The 22,277-nt window shown below is 40.2% G+C and overlaps 1 protein-coding gene across 1 annotated transcript in view; it reads right to left on the bottom strand.

Annotated features, from left to right (window-relative positions):
• The window catches only part of tgfbr1b (transforming growth factor, beta receptor 1 b), an 87,689-nt gene extending 68,293 nt beyond the window's left edge, over positions 1–19,396 (bottom strand). Inside the window, exon 1 of the mRNA XM_053635696.1 lies at positions 19,136–19,396. Within this exon, the coding sequence (XP_053491671.1) occupies positions 19,136–19,205 (70 nt within the window). The 5' untranslated portion in view covers positions 19,206–19,396. The remainder of the gene's footprint in view (positions 1–19,135) is intronic.
• Positions 19,397–22,277: the final 2,881 nt, after the last annotated feature.

Raw genomic sequence — 22,277 nt, 5'->3', positions numbered from 1 at the left:
CAGACACACCGAGGCTTCCGCACGGACACACAAATGAAAAGGATGGAAGATGTTTCATCTAATAAGCAGCACCACAGCAGGAAAAAAATTTGCAGAATCAATGGCAATTTAATTTCACATTTTCTGGAGCCTGTAGCTTCATTGTCTAATGACTTAATCAAATCATCTGGCAATCAAAAGAGAAGCGATGGTGCACAGACGAGGAGAGAACGCAAGCACTTCTAAACTGTAGACTTTTACAGCATAGCATTAAACTAGATATATAGATAGATAGATAGAAATAGAGCTCCTCAACCTTTTGAAACTAAAGCCCCCCGAAGCCTCCCCTATCATGTGGCACGCCTTCCTCCCCTCCCCCCCCATATTGGAGGAGACCAGGTATAATGATTATCTATTCTATATCAAATCTATTATATATAACCTCGTCTATAATCTGTTTTTGAGAGACAGATAGATAGATAGACCGATTATTTTTATTTTGCTTTTGTCCTTTTTTATTACTTTTCATATCTTTTATGATTTTTAAAATAATTTTTATGACTTTTTTTATGAAACCATATAATGGATGGGGGGGCGGGGGGGGGGGGGGCGGTGGGTCATTTAATCATGTAATTCACATTAAATCATGTTAATGTTTCTGTTGGTCTTCCATTTTAGTTCATTTCTTTCCCATTGGCTATGACTCCATATATTTTTTGCATGTCTCTACTCTAATCTCTGATGCAACATTTAGACATACACTGGAGACAGAAAATACGTCAATAATAGACCAGTTTCATAATCAGTTCAGTTGGGGGGGGGGATCCTTGCTTTTACTCTGATGATGGACAATTCTTTTCCAAGAAAAAAAGGTTTCTGATTACCGAAAAAAAAAAAATTTCATTCATCTCGATCTACTTTTATTACTTTATTTCCTGTGTTCATTATCCAATCTGGGTAGATACAGTGGGGGAAATAAGTATTGAACGCGTCAACATTTTTTCCAGTAAATATATTTCCAATGAGGCTATTCGCACAAAATGTTCACCAGACATCAGTATTAACTCAAGAAATATGGAAAAATAAAGAATTCACAACATTAAAGTCCATAAATAAAGTCATGTGTAATAAAGAGGAATGACACAGGGAAAAAAGTATTGAACACGCTAAGAAACAGAACATTTTCATGGTACAGTCAGTTCTGTTTATTTTTGTAATAAAGTTTAGCAGGATTTTACTTGTTCGGTGTTATGTTTTCGTTTGGTATCAGTTTTAAAAACGATCGGCTGATTAATCGGTTATCGGCATGTATTGCTTAGTTATTAGCTTAGTTATCGGTTTCAGTAAAATCAATTATCGGTCAACCTCTAGTAAACAGCTGATAGTTTTTAATGGTATTCATAGTGGAAACCATTAGAATTTATGTCATGGTTTCTATTGTTTTTCTCAGCTGGGATTCCAGGGTCTTAGTGCTGTACGTATTTACATTTTAAATTAGACATAGACCAGCGCTCCGTGGGGCTAACCTGTTCGACTGCGTGATCAGCCAAAGCCGACTCAACTTTAACTAAACATGGTTAAAACTGGATGAATGCCAATACAATGACCTCAATGTTACGTATTCATGACCAAAAGCTACAAGCCTTAAAGATATTTTAAAAATATAATTTTCTGACAACAGGATATTCAATGATTGTTGAGACAAACTCCCAAGTAGACTTGCTGCATTCTGCAGTCTTGCCTTAAAAAATTATAATAAATAGCCCTGATTTTTTTTTTAAATGCACAAGATACAGCAGGAATATTTTTCATGTTTATTTCATGTTTAATGTAGGCCTATAGAACACCGTGCCATAAGCATATGGCTGTGCAGCTGATTCAGCGCACTAATTCAGTCATGCAGCTGGTAAGTTTAACAGGACCGTGGGACTGATGTTGGAACTCCATATATATCTTGTAAAGCTCAATGAGGTAATGTCATGTTTATTATGAAAAACTGCCAGACCGACATGCACACTTTTTTGACTTCCAGCATTTTCCGTTCAGTGCAAGTAGCAAAATTTGGGTCACATGTTTTGTGTCGCTGTATCAGTCACATAAAAGAAATATCAACTGGATCATCTGTGTCATCTCGCCCAACGCTCACGACTGATAGGGATCTATTTTACCTCCAATCTTCACCACCATCTTCACCAAGCTGAAAGAAGATTTAATTTCACATATATATGCATATATACGTCTCTTTTACACACAAACTACTTAAATAATGAAACACATTATATATGCATATGTACAACAATAATTTGGCTAATTATTCCAGCCAGAGATTGTTTTTCCGACACATAGTGGACTCTCTGGGTGCGTTTTCACTCGTCCCATTTTCAGAACAATGAGTTCTCAAAAAAACAACATTTGTGTTTCAGATCTTTGTGTACCTGATTCGTAAGGAGATCAATATGATAGTATTGTAGGAGTGTAGAAAATGGCATTTTGTATGACACGTTCCTGTGCTAGTCGTGTGTTCAACCCAACCAACAATACGCTCGTTTAGAAAAAGAACGTTTATGCCCCACCCACAGGGGCAGGTCTTGCTCTAGAGCAGCAGCTTGTCAGCAGCAAACATTGTCTCTTGGTGCTTTTTTGGCTTTACACAAATCAGCCATCGGGATGATCCACAAGAAGCGGGAGAGGCTCCATGCACGTTGCTCATATTATTCATAAATGATATAAAGACACAATATATGGAGTCCTTTCTTTTTAAACAACACTACTTTAAATCCAGCTTAGATTAGATATCCACTGGCCGAACAGGATGCTTAAATAAGAGGAGACGCCGTAGTGTATATCAAGTGGCTTCCTCGTCAGTGCATCCCAGCTCCTCGGCTGGCTCCTCATACGCCATGTACACTTACAGAGGAGGAAACATAGCGTAATACGGTGCAGTGTGCTGTATATGGAATGGGTGATGGAGCGAGGACGTTATATAGGTACTCGGGAGCTGCATATGCACGAGAGGTTTTTGCTTGATTCCCTTCCCCCGCTTCTTTTATCCTTTCAAAAATAACCATATGAACCTCCTATTTATCAGACGAGGGTGCCCAGAGTCATTTCCATAGGTCAGTGCTCTGGCCCCTTCCCCCATCTCGGCCATTATCGCACGTCTTTTGTCTGACAGATGTGGGCTCAATGTAGGGAATCAGATGGAAGAAACCATTGCAACCTCCCCCACACGGCATTACAGACCACTGCAATTCTCTTTGTGCTTGCTCGATGGTAAACACCCTCATGGGTCGTGCCGTGGTTTTGTGTAAGATCCTACATATTCCGTCCTCTGAGATGTGAGACATCGCCAACAAGTCACGACTGTTCATTTTTGTTCTGAATATCTGCCTGTGTACTGGGGTCAGTATTGTTACATAAAGCATCACCAACACCGAGTATGCGTGCAGAAAGCCTAGCTCTCCCTGTAAGATTTCTTTACAATCACGACAAAATATGAATATTTGATTTGCTTTCTGAAAGCAGCGTACGGTCTAGCGCTGGTTAGGAGTTTAGGAATGACTTCACGTATTCACGAGTTTAGTCCATTTGAATCGAACCCTACTTGATGAAAACAATCTGTTAAGAGACTGTCTGACCGAGGTGATCTTGGTCGAACTCTATTGCTGTTCCACCGCAATGAGAAAGCGATTCGACTTCGAATCGACCCGACTGCAGGAAGTGAATGTCTTGGTTTGGGTTTGCACCATGTTTTTGTAGATGCTGATAAACTGTAGCCAAACTGAGCCAAAGGACAAAGCTGTAGCGATGCTGGAATACCATACGACACACAACAACAAATTGTGTAACCAGGAAATTCATTATATTTTCAATAAAGTTATCAACTGTTCACTGATGGAGACTTGAGAGCAAAACTGTTCACAGCCCTAAAGCCATCATAGCCACTGCAGTCCAAAGCCATCTACGTGGTTTCTAAGTGGTACCATTTAGAAGTTAGGCTGTGCATATGGGGCCATCCTCAGCAGCAGCGACGGGTTTCCAAGTGATTTGAACTCCAACCAGTGTTCTCTTCGTATTCTCCATACTCTGGTAATTTCTCAGATTTCCAACACACACATGGCACAGGTTTGGTTGCCCCTTTTTCATCGCCATTTTCCCCTTCAACCAATCATTGCAAGAGTTTTACCGGTATGTTCTCAGCTCTACGTGCATTTCAGACGACAATTTTTAGCTTTCTGGTTCGTTTAAATACGTCTAGTGAGAACCCAAAACTTCAGAAATTCCAAAGGGCTGGCCTGAGCTGCTCAGATATAAAGTCAAACCGAACTTTCACTGGCAAGCTGCTGTGAATAAAAGCATCAGCCACAATAAAAAAAAAAACTGAGCGTTTCTAGTTTTGCCAAACCGCAATCAATGGCACGGGGTTTTGCGTGCGAGTGTCAAGCGTTTAAGACCTGAGGCACTCCCCTTTATATGAAAATCTCAAACAGGATAGAACAATTTGCTCTTCCGTATCTTACTGATGAGAAAAAGAAAGCTGGCGCTAATCACAGAATAGACACCGTAATTTATTTGCATAATTGCCTAGATAAATACTTTCAGTATGTACTGTAGGTACAAACTCTAGTGTCATCCAGGGGCGCAAACCGATATAAAAGGTAATAACTCTACAATTGATTTTAACCCATATTAGGAATAGGATAATACTTTATTAATCCGCAGACGGAGAAATTAGGAGGCACCGCAGCAGCAAGACAGGTGAAGAACAAAGAGATAGTAAGGAGAATAATACAGGGATATATAACGAGTATATACAGATGTATAAATATGTATAGACATAAGTGCAAACTATATATTATATATATATATATATATATATATATATATATATATATATATATATATATATATATATATATATACATATATACACACACACACACACACATATACATATGAGCAGTATATATACAACAAACAACAATGTACAGTCCCACTATACATACAGCCCATGTACAATGTACACAATTGCAACTGTACGCTATAATCAGAGTAGACATATAACAATAACTATGAAGTAGTGATGTGTAAGCAATGTAAATAAATAGTACAATATGTTACCCATATTCCAACAAGGTAGCAGCATATTTGTAATGTAGTAAATTAAGGTCAAGGGAGGGGGTGGTTAGGTGTTGTACAGTGGTCTTAAAAACAGAGAAGACAAACCCACGAGCTACTTCAGTTGACCTAGGTCTAACAATAATTCAATTCATGTTCCAATCATCAACTTCTCAACCCGTGCAAAATATTTTCAGTGTTTTTTCACTATTAAAACATTACCACTCCGTAGCAGGTTTAGCCTTAACACGTCTTTTTCTCTGGGTTTAATGACGGTTAACATTTAAGGTGGACTTCCTGACATCTCTACTTCTCTGATTTTACTGATGAATCGCTGGTCTGTTTGTGTACATCTGTTCTAGCAAGGATTTCAGACCCCCGTACTGGCAGAGAAAAGATTCCAGCTGACACGCATATCTAGTAAACGTATCCTTCTTTATTAAAATACTTACGCCATTATAAAAACACAACATGATGCAAAAGGCTTTTGTAGGAGGGGGGGGAATGCATTCATTACAGAAACAAATTTTCTGTCTCTGCTTTTTCTGTCCCTAAACACGAGCCTTCACCCTGATTCGTTATTTTCTGGCATTAAACAAATATCCTCTATTAAAAAAAACTTATTTATCCAGCACTAAACCTAAATGAAACGAACAGAACAGCAAGACCATCGTTACCAACTGTACTGATGTCTCAAGCAAGTGAGCAGAAAATGACACGTGACCCAATGTATTCAAGAGGAATGGGTTTTTATGGTGATATAGCTCTGTTCAGGAGTCTCAGTGGAACTCGTGTGCCTTGGTTAGTGAAACATAAACTGCTCAGAGGTAAACAAAGAACAATTATACTGAACAGGAGGAACCAGTTTATTCAGAGACATGAGCAATTCAGAGTAGATCAGACAGTATCAACAAAATCTGAAAGAATCCTGGCATGGTTCAATACCGCAATAATGAACTCGGCAATTTAAAATGGCGACCTGTGGACACGAGGCTAGTCTTATTTCAAAACTGATTCTACTTCTTTGTACAAATTTCATAAGGAAACGTTTTACATTCATGGCATTTTGACAGGTGACCTTATCCAGAGCGACTTACATTTATCTCATTTATACAACTGAGCATTAAGGGCCTTGCCCAAGGGCCCAACAGTGGTAGCTTGGCAGTGCTGGGGCTTGAACTCCTGACCTTCTGATCAGTAACCCAGAGCCGTTAACCACTGAGACACCACTGTTACTTAAGAAGCTTGTCTGTTAGCAGTTTTCGTACCTCAGGTACTTACTTGTCGCAGTTTCCAGGTTAGTCACGGTGTATAACTATATCATTAACGTTTTCTAAACTCCAATTAAAATGCATTTCCGTCTATTACCGTCTACTGATTCATTTCTTAACCGATTAAGTTCGTTACTCCGGGCAATCTTGTCTCTTTTGGATCCGTTTGTGATTTTGCAACCCCCCCATCCCTCTGTACTGTCCCTAAATCACACTACAGTACCCTGCGTTTCTCAGACACGGCTGCAGTGAAAACACTTTGGCTGTGTAATCCACTACTGTCAAAAACACATTACGCTGCTGCCGCTACTATTATCAGGGCTCGTACAGATTCTTCATGATGAAATTCCAGGACTTTCAAGGACTTTTCAAGCACTATTTTTTTTCAAGGACCATACATGTCCATCCATACATCCATTTTCTTATCCTACACAGGGTCACAGGGAGCCAGGGGACTCGGGCACAAGGCAGGGGACACCCTGGATAGGGAGAGCGAACCCATCAAGGCACAATCGGGGCACAATCACACACAATGCAGAATGGCCTACAACGCATGTCTTTGGACTCGGGAAGGAAACCCCTGAAGCACGGGAAGAACAGGCAAGCTCCGCACACACAGGGCACCAGCAGCAATCGAACCCCCAACCCTGGAGATGTGAGGTAAACGTAATAACCACTAAGCCACCATGCTCACCACAAGACATGTCATTCAAACATGTTCTTAATTTTTTCTTTTTAAATTCCAAAAACATTAATAATAATAATAATAATAATAATAATAAAACACAACCAGTTTTTGTATGGTGCCATTTCCAGCCATGCTGGACTATAATTTGCATTTCCTGAATTGAGCAGACGCGTTCAGTTTTCAATTGTAGCGTCCATTCTCTAACTGAGATAAATTATTTTTATTACTATAAAAAAAAAAGCAGAAAAAAAACTATATTACTATAAAAAAAGAAAAGCAGGACCTCACACTCGTGGGGCAGTACTGGCCACTCTCTTATATGGATGTCACGAGAACCGATACTTCGGTACCAAGTTGGTACCAACATTCTTAAAACGTGACGGTACTTGTTTTCCTGCAGTAGCGTTCTTATCGATGCTAATGAGAATACCGGTGCTGCAATTCTTCCGGAACTGAAGGGGGCAGCAAATACGCGTAAGTGTTTTAGTCGGTCCACAAGTGGTGAAGAAGAAGAAGAACGCCTACAAGCACACGGGAAAAACTACAGAAGACGGCGATGAGTTGAGCTCCACCCCGACTCGTTGAGAGGAAAGGTGGTAAGAGTTAAATATGGAAATACTTCGCATTCGAGGCGGATGAAGCCGGTGTGCAACCGATGCTATCGCTCATTTCAAACAAAGCGAGGAAACACCTGGAATTTGGCGAAGCACCTGAAGGACGGTCCCTGTATTATGTTTGTTTGAGGCAGCTGCATTGTTGCCATGAAACCAGCTAACGTTATGCTCCATGTAATGTTCGCGATAGTCAGTTATTTGTTAACGACGCTAACACATTGCAGTGTTATAAACTACCTCCGAATGGGCCACCTGCATCGCCATTCAGCCCGTGTCCTGTCAGCTAAATGTAGCTACTGTCACTAATAATTATTCAAATGTTCATGCTTTTAATAAACCGTTTTGCCCTGCTACCATATCAATGAATTTAAACTAATGCTTGCATTCAGAGTATAAGGTGTGTGTGCGTGTGTGCATTTAGGAGTGCACCTTAGCACTTGTAGCCTCCACTGTTTTATTAGTCACTGTCAGACAGTGTTTGATAAAATACACCCCCACCCCCGCCCTCTCTCTCTCTCTCTCTTTTTGTTGGCAGTATCAGCCAGATGAGGATGTCCTCCAGGAGAGTTTTTAATATTATGTTTATACCACACTGTGGTATCGACTTTGTTATAGAGTATCGTGTACTTTTGGTGGTATCGGTACAGACTACTAGATGTTTGGTATCGTGACATCCTACTTTCTTATATGGAAAGTTACCAAGGTTTGATCAAAAGTCGAAAGATTTGTCATTAGGTGTTTTTTGAAAGGAAAAAAGTCACAAAAGGCGTTTGAAAAGTGAACAGGAGTGGTCTCCATCACAATGAGCCTGTGAATAGCGGGAGGAGGAGGAGGAGAAGGTGCTGCAGTGAAAGGATGTATTTGTTGTATTCGTGTTCTATTGAAAATAAACACTTTAAAGTTTTTTTCTGATTGCGTATTTATTGATTTTTTTTTTTTATATATAATTCACTTTTCAAGTGCCACTAGATAAAAAAAACATGTCTATTTTCAAGGTTTTTCAGTACTTCCGAGCCGTTCCTCATAGCCACTACATGTTTATGCGTCTGGAAAGATTGGAAATATTGACCTTATATAAAATGACCAGTAGAAATAATCCCAAGTTTTGAATTTCCCCTATAGGAGATCAATAAAGGTACATCTTATCTTATCTTATCTTATCTTAAGTAACACAGGCTATATCCCATTCAAATTAACTTGTTAGTAAAAAATTCCATTATATCCTGTGGGAATAGAAGTTTTGGGCTTTTTCTTTAGTAAAAAGACACACAATCTTTTCTGTCATATACTGCCAAAACAAACCAGAACCAAGTATTGGTCGAGTTTAAAAAGCAGAACAGTGAAAGATCACTGTGCCTCAGTTATACAGTGTATTAATGTATATGTGATAAAGACTTCTTCTCCTCTCTTTCTACGTGACATTTACACGCATACAAGGACCATGCGATACGGCCATACATGTCATGGAGGAGTCGGTTTACATCACTAAGGCCGGCGCTAGAAGCTACTACGGGTGTGCTGTAAGAAAAACAGAAAGCAGCATGGTGGAGTGTGACCCAGAGCAAAACTCCCCACAGCACTCCGACACTGAACTGCAAGATGAGGAACCTGTACCTAAACAATGGATGTGGTACTGTCGAGTGGATTCCTTAAACTTAAAGCAGAATAGAGTGGTTTAATATGAACTTTTTCTATATATTTTGTATTCATATTATTCCCATTTTAACAGTGTTATGTTTTTCTTGTTCTCATCTGTGATAGTTCTGTTCAATTTTGTATACAGGCTGTCCCAGTAGTCTCCATACGGCCTCCATACATAGGGGAAATTAACAGTTTTTAGCAAAATATCTTTTTAAAAAAATGATATTTAGTTCATTTATATTTATATACATAATATCATAAGATTTTTAAACTAAACAATAACAATTTACGATCATTCTGTTTAAATGTTTACACCCCTCTGGCTCTTAATGTACCACGTTGTATATATATTTATATATATACATTTATATATATATATATATACATTTATATATATATATATATATATATATATGACAGGAAACATGGGAAGCACATCACACGCACCAAACTTATTAACGAAAACACTGGAAGTGTTGCGGACTGACCGAGAAGCGGACATCCATGAACATCCACTGACAAAGGCACAACCCGACACGGTGCTGGCGAACATAGTGCCCTATCTATCGAGATTTTTGGGACAGATATATATATATATATATATATATATATATATATATATATATATATATATATATATATATTGTTTTTCATGCGTTTTAGAGAAAATTTTATATATCAAAATGTATATTATTTGAAGATATGAAATAATCCGTCCATATCGCTCAGCCCTACTACATACATGTTAGTCATGTGACCTACTAATGAAAGTCATACAGCAAGATGTCAACCCCAACTACCCCCCCAACCCCACCTGTGTAAAATGAATCCAGCTGGGATAAGTCTTAATGAAACCGATAACCAGATTTCTTAAGATATTCTGTTCTGAAATCTTTTTGTAAGGAAGGCTAGCCTGATGTACACACATGCCCGTCTCATGGTTCACATTTCCTAGGATTAGGATAGATATTACTTAATGTTATCCGCTTTGAAAACATGAAGTTGCACGCAGTAGACAGTGATTATCGTACCCCACTTTTTTCCCACTGTTAACAATACTGCAAGTCTCTCTGACAGGTACGCGTAGCTATGGCTGAGTCGAGTCGAGTCGGGACAGGTTTTCAGGGGACATCGGTGCTGTCGTATGTAAAGCAGGTGAAATGCTGCCAACGAGGATGACGCTGTGATTTCTGATTCTGTTCTTTTCCATCCGCGATACCAAGCTCACTGTTTTGTTTCTTGCCTCCGCACACGAACGTCTCGGTGCACCTCGTTTAATGAAAAAGGTTGCCTGAGAAAAGCTTTTTAAATACGTCCGTCCGGTTTAAGTGTAGTGTCCAGGACACTTTAAAATATCATACTCGTCAGATACAGTGCAGTGTGCAGCAACCTGACAGGCTAATAAGCGCTGAGAGAGGAAAGGAGCAAGAAGAGTCACGAAGCACGTTCCACTAAATGCTCAAGTGCTGCTAAATGCTACAAAAGCCTGAGCGGGTTTTTTTTTTTTTCCAGTCTCCGGAGCCGAGAGAATCGCAAAGCTCCTGTTCATGTTTTCTGAACGGAGAAACACCGTTTCTTTAATGCAGCCGGTTATAAAGACACCGAAGGAAGAGGTAGTCAAACCTACGGTATTTCCTTTGAAAGTTGCCAAACAATTAATGTCATAATTATGACAGAAATTGTCAAACAAACTGTGGAACGGTGAACGAAATAAAGCTATTTTTCACCGTTTGGGTTTTCTCTACCCCGTCCACCTTCCAAACTACTAGCTCGGCGCTTGTGTGGATTTTTCATGCCAGCATGTCAACTGTGTGAACTGTAATCGGGAGTTGGCACCAATCCAGACACACAGCCCATTAATCACAGTCCTGTCTCTTGTCTCCGAAACCGCAGACACCACAGTCTGGGCGTAGTCTGTGTATTATGAGACGTGACGAATGATCCTCAAACAGGTACTCATCTAGGTACCGAGATGGAAAGCTGATGGGAGGCGGGCTGTGAGACAACCTCGTCTTGGCCTCTGCTTCATCCTGACATACAGGAAACAGATTCTTCCCGTGTAATGTGCATCGAAATGATGCGGCTCGGAAGCGTGAGAGCTTTCGACACAGGAAATAAGCGCTTACCCTGGTTCACGTTAGCATACAGCAAACAAACTGACTACAGGAAATGCTTACCGGAGTTCCGGGCATGTTGAAAATGTTTTAAGAAAGTCGTTAAAGCGTCCTGTCTCGATTTCGTGTGCGCGTACGTACGGAGTTACAGCGCTGTAATGTGGTGCAGATGGGGTTTGATCGTTATTCTCCGCCAATGCTGACTGAGAGAATACTTAATAGCACGTTAGAGTGTATCTAATAGCAGGGTAGAAAATGACAGAAGTACTTGTGACACGATCTCGTATCCGTCATCCGTGTCATCCCTCGCGAGACTAGATCATTTATTAAACACCAGGAATCGATAACACATTTGATCAGGGTATTTCCACAGCTAAAATGAAAGGCTGACTGAAACAAACAGGATGTACGTGTGCCGCAATACACGTGTAAAAGTAACAACACAATACAGAAAGGTTTTCACACATGTTGAGCCACCCCCCCCCCCAAAAAAAAGCCAGAAATCATCAATTCGCAATACACCCAGCATGAGAGCTGTCATTCCTCTCTTCTTCCTCGGATGCAAGATGGATTTAAAGGTATTTCTAAGCAGTAAGTCAGGGCATTGTAGTCAACTGCAAAATAAGCCTGTGGCGTTCTTGTGCATGAGTACAAACACCCTTAGGATAAAATAAAAGAAATAAAGAAAATTTCACCGAGGCATTCCTTGCGTTGGAGTTTACTGACTATGTTTACATGCACATCAATATTCTGATATTAATCGCAATTTGGTGATATTCTAATTAGTACCAAGTCGCCGCAATCCGATTGCCCCGATTCAGGTTATGACAATACTTTGATTCCCCATATTCTGATTCCCACTCCTGGAAAATGTCTGTTTTAATCAGAAATTCATTACATGTAAACACCTTATTCAGAAAATCCACTGAAAGGAGATATATGCGCACGCTCAGTCCACAAGGAATTGTGCCTAGCATGGGCAGAATCTTTAATCTCCCGGAAAATAACAGCGGGAAAGGAAAAGTGCATGTGTAGACCAGCGAACTTACGGTAACCGTGTATACAGGAATATTCCGACGCCTGCTCGCATATAAACATCGTATTGGGAATATGGCTGCGACCCGAATATAGACCTGAAACGGACTATGCGGATGTGCATGTAAACATAGTCAGTGATGTTCTGTCATTATCACACGTAACAAAACTGATCAAACAGCTTATATTAGGAAATTAATAGTAAAACATCAGCTCTAAAGTGTGCATCTCCCTTTGCATGATATAAATATTCTCTAATAATAAAGCGCACCTATTATGGCTTTTCAAATATTACCTTTCATGTAGTGTGTTATATACGTAGCTGTTTGTGAAAGTAAAAACATCCGCAAAGTTTAAAAAATCAAAGTGCACGACAAATGGAGTTATTGACTCGCAAAAGAAAGAACCGATTCTGAACACCTGAAACAAGCCGTTAGTAATTCCAGACTTACTTCCTGCACTAACTGACGTAGGTTTGTAACATAAAAAGCCCCGCCTCTGGTCTTCTTCAGCTGCTCGCTGACAGCGGTAGACCAATCACAACAGACTGGGACGTCTGACCAATCAGAGCAGAGTGTGCTCCCTGAAAGGAGGAGTTTAGACTGAATCCTTTAGAAGGAATCATTTAACGAGTCATTTGTGACACTGGGTGGGGAAAAGGTCATGCTGCAGTTTAAATTAAGAGCAAATTAAAGTGTTTTTTGACCTCGGATGCATGTAAATCTATTGTATGAGACCTTTAAAACAAAATTAGGCATGTTTCAAATCCATAATAGGTGCGCTTCAGCTGTGACATCTAATACATTTGTATCCTTTACGATTCCAGAAATGCTCAGGGTCATAACAAAACTTCGATGTCTGTTTTTGCTTTTGATTCCTTTTCAGCTTTATATCTCTTGTTATAGGATTCAACGGCATTTCATTTTTATCTTCTAAGAACTCTCTTTATATGTAGTTAAACTGTATTACACATATACAGCGGGGTCCAAAAGTCTGAGACTGCTAGTGAAAATGCGTCTATATTGCAGCCTTTTCTAATTTAATACAACAGTTTTCATTACAGATCCTATTGTTGACAACGACTTGCGTGAAAAGCAGAACCGTTGTAATATTTACATGCGTTTTTTAGTATTTGGTACGTCCTCTATTTGCTTTAATCACAGTGTGCACTCGAGCTGGCATGGACTCCACAGCTTTGTCCAAAACCTTATGAAGCATTTTAGATCAGGTCCATCGGAGTGTCGTCTAAACGCATGCTTCATTGGAAGAGATCAGGCATGAGGACAATCTGACCTTTTGTACGAAGCAGTTAACAGTTGGTCAATAGCAATAATTTGCTTACATTTAAATAGGGACCTAGGAATAGTGTGGAATCTTGAATATTTTATATATTTACGGCTGTGATGGTGGCAGTTTTTTTTTTCCCTCCAGCACAGCCATTTTACCACTGGCACATTAACCCAGACATTTTCCGCAAAAAAAAACCCAAAAAAACTCCACAAGTTGCATCTCAAACGTTGAAAAAAAAAGCCGAGCAAAAACTCTAATTCAACCACAGCTGGCACAAACACAACAGTGTACTCCCTTAAGCCGTGACAACGGGTAGATCGGGGCCGTACAATTGCTTTGGATTCCTCCGTCAGGAAAAGACAAAATGACTGTATTTGCTGTGTCTCAACCGCTCGCTCTTGAGCCCTTTCTTAGGGCCTCATTGCGAACGCTGAACGCTGGCTCACATCGTGCTCCCCAGTGCGTGTGGATATGAGTGCAGCATACATCCCCAGCAGGATACAAAGCTGTATGCCTTTAGCTAATGTGTTCAGCTGTTAAAGCATTAACACACACTCACACACCCTTCTAAAGAGACTTGGGAGACGTGTAAGAGAAAAAAAGACAACAACAACAACAACAACAACAACGAGGAGCTTAAACTAGCTTACAGCTTTGTCTCTTGAATGTGAACTTCATTTCTAGTCTGTTAATAAACAACACGTCTGCACACGAAAGTCAAGGACAGCTTTTCACACACAGACACACACACACACCGTACCGCTGGCGAATGCACTGCTGCTGACCATATATTTCTGAATTAACCATCGGTTCAAAAATAACGTGATTACTTTTTCAGCTAATAACGCAGATTAAACTGTGATTTCAACAAGACGACTGTTTCAGAAGCTTCATCAGATTTTGAGAGTGTTACAAAAAATAAGCTGCGCTTAAAAAATACGAAATTAAGCCCGAGTGTTAAATTGAATGCTAACTTGTCGCCCTAAGTATGATTAGCCTAATGAAAACTGCACACAGAAGCTAACTGTGCACGTTTCCATCCTCCTGCCCAAGTTAACGATCATTCACAATTACAATCGCGCTGACATTTACAATAGATTAAAGGTGCTTTTTCCATTTCTGAACCAACTTACGCTTTTTTTTTTTTTACACAGATCTCTCATGATCTGTCTCTCTCATTCTGCTTCTGAAAGGAATCGCTCGAACAAATGCTGCACAGCAGATGACAACGTTTCATGATCGTTGTTTTTGTTCCGCTCAAAGCCTTGCCCAAAACTAGCCTGGATTGATTCATCCACTTCTACCGCTGAATTAACCCCACTCACAGATTGCACTGAATCAATGCAAGCTAGTTGAGCTAGATGTGTCGGCTCAAGCGGAAAGTATGCTAGGAACAGCGTACAGTAAGCGTGGCGCAAATTTCGTCATCAGCAGAGTACACGTGTACTTACGTTGGAAAATCACTTTCCAACAGCGGCAATATGATGATCAGATCCATCTTTTCACACTGGGGACAACCGGGGGACTCGTACACGACTATTACAAAAGGTGCAAACATTCACTGATGCTCGAGAAGGCAACACGGTACATTAAGAGCCAGAGGGGTGTAAACTTTTAAACAGAATGATCGTAAATTGTTATTATTTCGTTTAAAAATCTTGGGGTTTTTTTCATTTAGTACTTCCCTTCCGAAGCTACATAAGATATTTACATGTTTCCCAGAAGACAAAATATAATAACGATATATTACACCTGTTCAAAATTTTGAGCTTAACTAGAAGCTGTTACAATAGAAACAAGAACGTCTTAGAAGGAGTGCGTCACTACAAACCTGTGATTTGAATGACAGTCAATACTATTTTCAGAGCTGCTGCTATGGGAAATTAATCAACCAATCATTCAGTACTGAACACTTGCTGAAGGTATTATACTTTGTACCATTTCTACTCCCAGTTTTAGTCACTAGACAAACTAAAAGACAAAATTATTAACGATTTCTGGAGTTTCACCCATGAGCCCTGCATATGAACTGCACTTCTGGGCTCAAGAGACTTACAGAATCATATTTGGAAACTACACCTTCAAAAATAAAGACATCAACACAACAGCCTATAGCCCAGCTCAGTGCTCCAGTACTTGTAGAGTGAAATTCAGCGTTATGGCTGGAACGGTGTGTTCTTTCACTGTGTACTCCATAAGTACAGAGCTTTGAACACCTCAACTCACTCCCCTCAACCCTCAAAGTGAAATATATCTCACCTAGCACAGAATAAAACAACTGCTGGACTAGCTGTGCCTCAGAAATTAGCGACCAGGTCAGCAGTTCATCTCCAGAGCTCCTGAAGTAGCTGAAGAATAATTTTCTTATTGCGCGTAAAAAAAAAGCCGATTTTTTATTTTGGCCGTTAGTCGGTGTTAGACAAATGGTCTGCACTTGTATAGCGTTTTTTATTTTTTTTTAAACCTTAGCGGTTCTACAAAGCGCTTTAGACTGTTTATCATTCACCCATTCACACACACACAAACACACACCAATGGTAGCAGAGCTGCCATGCAAGGCACTAGCCTGCCATCGGGAGCAACTTGGGGTTCCGTGTCTTGCCCAAGGACACTTCGACATGTGGAATCATGTGGGCCGGGAATCGAACCGCCAACCCTAAGATTAGTGGACAACTCGCACTAAGAGTTTAGCTTGTGTGCATACTAAAAGGAAATCCATTTTAAAAACACTTTATTGCTCTGTTTAATAATAACGCACCGTGCAGAATACGAACGAGTGCATCGTAAAATGTATTGTAGCAGCTTTTCTTTCCCGTACACGCCTAAAATTAACTGACCTGATTTGTGCCCAGAGAAATAAAACAGTAATAACAGTAACGCCAATCTCCAATGTCCAAACCCTCATTATAGCACTTCCATAACGCAATATGGAATAACGACTTTGCTGTTTAATTAAAACATCGTATTTGCACAGTGCAACTGCTCTTTGTGATGTCTCTAAAGCAACTGGTTATAAATCCAATTTTCTACATACAAAGACAACTTGTACCAGCAAACCAGCTGGTAAAGTGTGTGAAAAATACTGTACCAAGGGTTCTGTGTCCTCTGCGTGTACGATAAGGTTAGAGCACAATCGCTGCATTGATGCGCATGATACTCAAACTAAACATGATATTGCAAAAAATAATAATAATCAACCGTGTCGAAAAGCAGAAAGGAGGACAGACCAAAGCCAGGCTCAGATCTGATTAATGGCACGGGCATCAGGGTCAGTACTGGAGTGGATCGGTATCGGATCAATCCGGCATGTTTTCTGATCTGATCCACAGACATTTCATGGTGTGGACGTGCGAGGCTGAAGCACAGATCATGTACTGAGCGCAGACCAGGGCTCGTCAGACATTATGCACATAAATCTAGATCAGAAAACATGTCAGATCTGATACTGAGCCAACAATTTACGCGCGAGTATTGTTCCTGATACCAGTACTCATTTTATCAACGCGATCTGACAAATACGTCCACGGATGTATTTTATATAAAATGCCAGTATTGACCCTGATGCCTCCATTTTCCTGAGTGCTCCTTTCTGACTTTCAGCACTTGTTTTCTTTGCTGTTGTTGTAATATTGTGTTTTCTCTCAGTATGTACGTGGACTGACAAAACACAGATTTTCAACTGATCGTAGGACACAGTTCACCTTTTCATCTCCACAGTTCATCTCCTGCCTGACCCCATACCTCTCCATGCTTCACATCAATGAGTGTAGACAGATATTCAGATCTCGCATAACCAGTACTGAAAATTCCGCACAAAATATCAGTAACAAAAAAAAAGCAGTGTGCTGAATACCGGTCCCACTGCAGCGCTGATAAAAAGCAGATCATCACTCATCTCTGTATAAAGTGTGTATTTTTATCATCCTAAATAGCTCCTTATCATTGTTTTGAACAGAATAAACTTGTTTACCCAAACAGCACACTTGTAAGCTGCATTTATCTCCAAGAATAAAGCTTCTGGAGTGCTGAAAGGATGCATTTAGTATTTTAAGAGAATAAAAAAACATTTAATTAACTAAAAAAAAAAAACTTTTACTTCAGAGCCACAACTCAGTCAGTATGTTGGATGGAGAGAGAGAAAAAAAACAGTATGTGAATCCCTAAGGTTTAGCTAGCGCAGTTTACCCATGAGTCAGTCACTAAATTAAACGTTATTACATCTAAAAATGACTAAATTGCTTATTATTTCTGCTAGTCTAGGTAAAATGGGTGAAGTTACAGGTGTGAAGTGTGAGTTTGTGTGCAAGTTTTTTTTTAGCTAACAGGTAGCACGGCTTATAAACACGAGCCAATTAACGGTAAACTCGGCTCAGCAAATAGCTTAGCTCGCTACTAACCCGTTATTCAGCCGGACTATAACTACTTTATAACTACTCAATTCTTTACAACTGCCTATCTAATAAAAGAAAGTAACTTGAAGAAAATGACGCCAGCTGACCTAACTAAAAGCTAACTGAAGGAAAACATTGCAAAAACTCGACCGCTTAGCCAGCTAGCTAACTGTCGTACAACGCTATTAAGAGCTGCTACACTAAACACTCAAACACACCGAGCTGCCTGCTCGGAGAGTCGTTAACGTTTAGTAGTTGAACTAACGAAAGAATTCATTAAGTTAATATGAAACGGCTAGTTAAACATGTATGGATATATATATATATATATATATATATATATATATATATATATATATATATATAGTGTATGACTTGGCAAGAAAAGAGTAACAGTGTGTGTTATGTTAGTGGTTTGTGAATCACAACATCGCCTGTCTAAGTAGTGTTGTAGTAACGAAAACACAAACAGGACAGGGGATTTAGGACACATTGAAGGAAGAATAATTAGGAGTAAAACCTCTCTGGCCATGAAATGAGTAGGTGTTTATGTATTAAAACACGTTGATATTTATTAAAGAGTGTGGCATGATTTATTGGGGTGTGTGTGTTACATCGCACGAAGATTAAAAGACACTCAGCTAAAACACGCCTGTCCGGTGTTTGCCTGTCTCTGTCTCTGTCTCTCTCTCTCTCTCTCTCTCTGTCTGTCTAACCCGATTTCTCTACACCAGGCACAGGCACAGACACATCCCCCCCCTCCCCAAAACAATAAACATTCCTGTGGAAAGCACGGTTCTTTCTCTCTCTGACCTGCGCCATCTTTGAAAAGAGTCTCCGGGTCCGCACAGCTTCGCTCCTCCAAACAAAGAGCAACACACACGGCGGCTTCCGCCACACAACTTCACTGAGAAACGGGAAATAAATAACAACAGCCACACACACACACACACACACACACACACACACACACACACACACACGGGCTTCTTACCTTCAGATTGGCGAATCCAAGCGTTAAAGAACAGAAGGAGGAAAGCGAGACAACACTGTATTGCATCCATCCTCGAATCACACTTTACTCTACACTGGCTGCTGGATGTCTCTCTCTGTTTCTGTCTCCCCCCTTCACACACATACACACTCTCTCACACACATACATATATATATACACACACACACACACACACATACACACTGAACTTCTCCAGCTCAGTGTTATAGAGGAGTGAAGCACGTGTGATTGGCTGGAAGCGCCACTCCCCGCCCAGACACACACACACACACACACACTCACTGTTTTCCGCCCAGCTCACTATTAATGTTATCTGGTCAGAGTGACTTAATTTTACACACAGTTACATTTATTTTCATGACTGTCTGCATGTAATTTCTGTTTTAAAAAAACACACACAACTATTCCTACTTAGAATGTATGTTGTATGTTGCTCTCAAACTTTTTATGCACCCAGGAGCCCTGGCAATACATGTCCATCTATCCATCCATCCATCCATTTTGCATGCTACTTTTCCTACACAGGGTCGGGGAGAGCCTGGAGCCTATCCCAGGGGACTCAGGACACCCTGGGTGAAGTGCCAACCCATTGCAGGACACAACCGCACATATATTCACGCACTACGGACCATTTGGAAATGCCAATCAGAATACAACACATGTTTTTGGACTGTCGGAGGAAACCCGAGTACCTGGAGGAAACCCCTGACGCACGGCGAGAACATGCGCACTCCACACACGCAGGGCGGAGGCGAGAATCGAACCCCAAACCTTGGGAGTGCGAGGCAAATGTCTTTATATATCAGGCTCATTATTCAAACGTGTACAGTATAACTCATTCACCACCGAGTTGGAGGACCTGGGACTTAGCCTGTCCCTGTGTCCGTGGTTGTCCAACTTCCTGACATGCAGACCACAAGTAGTGCAAACATGTCTCACCCTCTGAGAAGGCCTACCTGGAGGAGATTAAAAGCCTGAAGAACTGGTGCCAGGAGAACAAGCTTGTCCTGAATGTCAGCAAGACAAAGGTGTTGATAGTGGACTTCAGCAGGAGGTGAGCTACCACCCTCTAAAGATCAACGGGGCTGCAATGGAGAGAGTGGACTGTTTCCAGTAAATTGGTGTTTACATCACGGTCCTGTCATGGTCCTGTCACATCATCACCCTGGTGAAGAAGGCCTTTGAGCATCTTTACCACCTTAGACACTTAAAGGAATTTAATTTGTCATATTAAAGTGGTAAGGAACTTTTACACCTGCACCATTGAGTGCATCCTGACGAGAAGCATCACAGCCTGGTTTGGGAACAGCACCAAGCAGGATAGGCAGGCTCTCCAGAGGGTCCAGTCTATCTACAGCAAGCAGTGCTGGACTAAGGCCCGGAAGATAGTGAAGGACCTCAGCCATCCAAACAATGGGCTTGTCTTTCTGTTGTGGTCAGGGAAGCGTTTCTGCTCTTTGAAGGCCAACACAGAAAGAATGAGGAGGAGCTTCTTGCCACAGGCCATTCAAGTCCTCAACCAGGACAACAACTAGGACTTGCACTTCGACTAGCTTGCACAACACCTACACAACTTACATTCCTGTTATTAAACTGTATTTATAAATATTTATTATATATGTTGGCAATATTACTACAACTACCACAGCCTGATGTTGCACAGCATTATACTGCACTTTATACCAAATATAGTCATACTGTTGCTGCCACCTATCTTTTATATCCCTTATATTATAGTTTTATAGTTTTCCTTTTCTGCCTGTGTACAAGTAATTTCTGGTTTATGTCAATTCTATTTTGTATCATGGACAGTCAACAAAAAGCATTTCACTGCTTGTCGTACTGTGTATTGTTGTGTGTGTGACCAATAAAATTTGAATTTGAATTCATCAGTCGCGGTTTTATCCAGGCCAGGATCACAGTGGATCCAAAGCTTATCCCAGGAACACTGAGCACGAGCCGGGAATACAATCTGAATGGGATTGTGGGGCAGTCCATCGCAGGGAAGCAATGTACACGGACATTCACACCAAGGAACGATTTAGCATGATCAATTCTGTCCGAATCCAATTTGGGGAGGTCGGAGGAAACTGGAGAACCAGGAAGAACCCCATGTGCCCAGCGAACACGCACAAACTCCGGACAAACCTCAGTAACCTCAGTGACCTGAGATAACAAGAACCCTGGAGCTGTGAAACGGCAACGCCATTGTACCATCATGTCACTCATGTACAAAAATATTCTAGCTATTTATTTTGGCCATAGAGCATTTTACTCTTGAACCTCCCACCAGCAGAACACATTACATCCAAGTCTATTAATTTTGAGGTATTTGGTTTGGATAAATCCTCTTCAATTCATGTGACCTAGTAATTAATTACTAAATAACGTAGTTTTGAATTGTGATTTCCACCAGTGTAACAGAGCTGTAACTGACCCCCTTGCTATACTTCCCTGGACCCCACTTTTTTTCTTTCTTTTCTTTTTTTTTTACAATCACTGTAGAGGACCCCACTTGTTGTAAAGGGTTTCTCAAAGTATGTAGCATAATATAGATCATAACAAATATTTTATTTGATTTTATTACTTATTTATTTATATATTTGTTTTATTTATTAATAATTTATTTATTAACCAAATATGTGCTACCATGTTTAGGTATTGGAGTTCAAGCTTATTATTTCTGAATGCCTTGCCCAAACCGCTGTGTTCAATGATCCAACACATTCTGAAATAGCTTTCAGATTAGATATTAGATATGTCAGAGTTTTTGAGTGATTGGGTTTAAACGAGTTTCAGTCTAGGAAATTAACAGCATTCTATACAAAAACACATTAGTGTGGCTGGCGAAATTTTAAATTCATTAAGTGATTGTTCAATTCATCATAAAGTGATTGTTCAATTCATCATATAACTACTATGTTTGTCTATGACTATGTAACTATATAACTACTAGTAGTAGTAGTAGTAGTAATAGAAGTACTATTCATAGTAATAGAAGTAGTAGTAGTAGTGGTAGTAGTAGTACTCATAATATTAATAACAATAATAAGAAGAAGAAGAGAACAACAACAATAATAATTTGTTATGCAAATTGTGTGATTGAATGCGCATGGTGTGT

This window comes from Ictalurus furcatus, chromosome 1 (genome assembly GCF_023375685.1).
Source record: "Ictalurus furcatus strain D&B chromosome 1, Billie_1.0, whole genome shotgun sequence".
Classification (NCBI taxonomy): Eukaryota; Metazoa; Chordata; class Actinopteri; order Siluriformes; family Ictaluridae; genus Ictalurus; species Ictalurus furcatus.
This window is presented reverse-complemented; position numbering and strand designations above follow the sequence as displayed.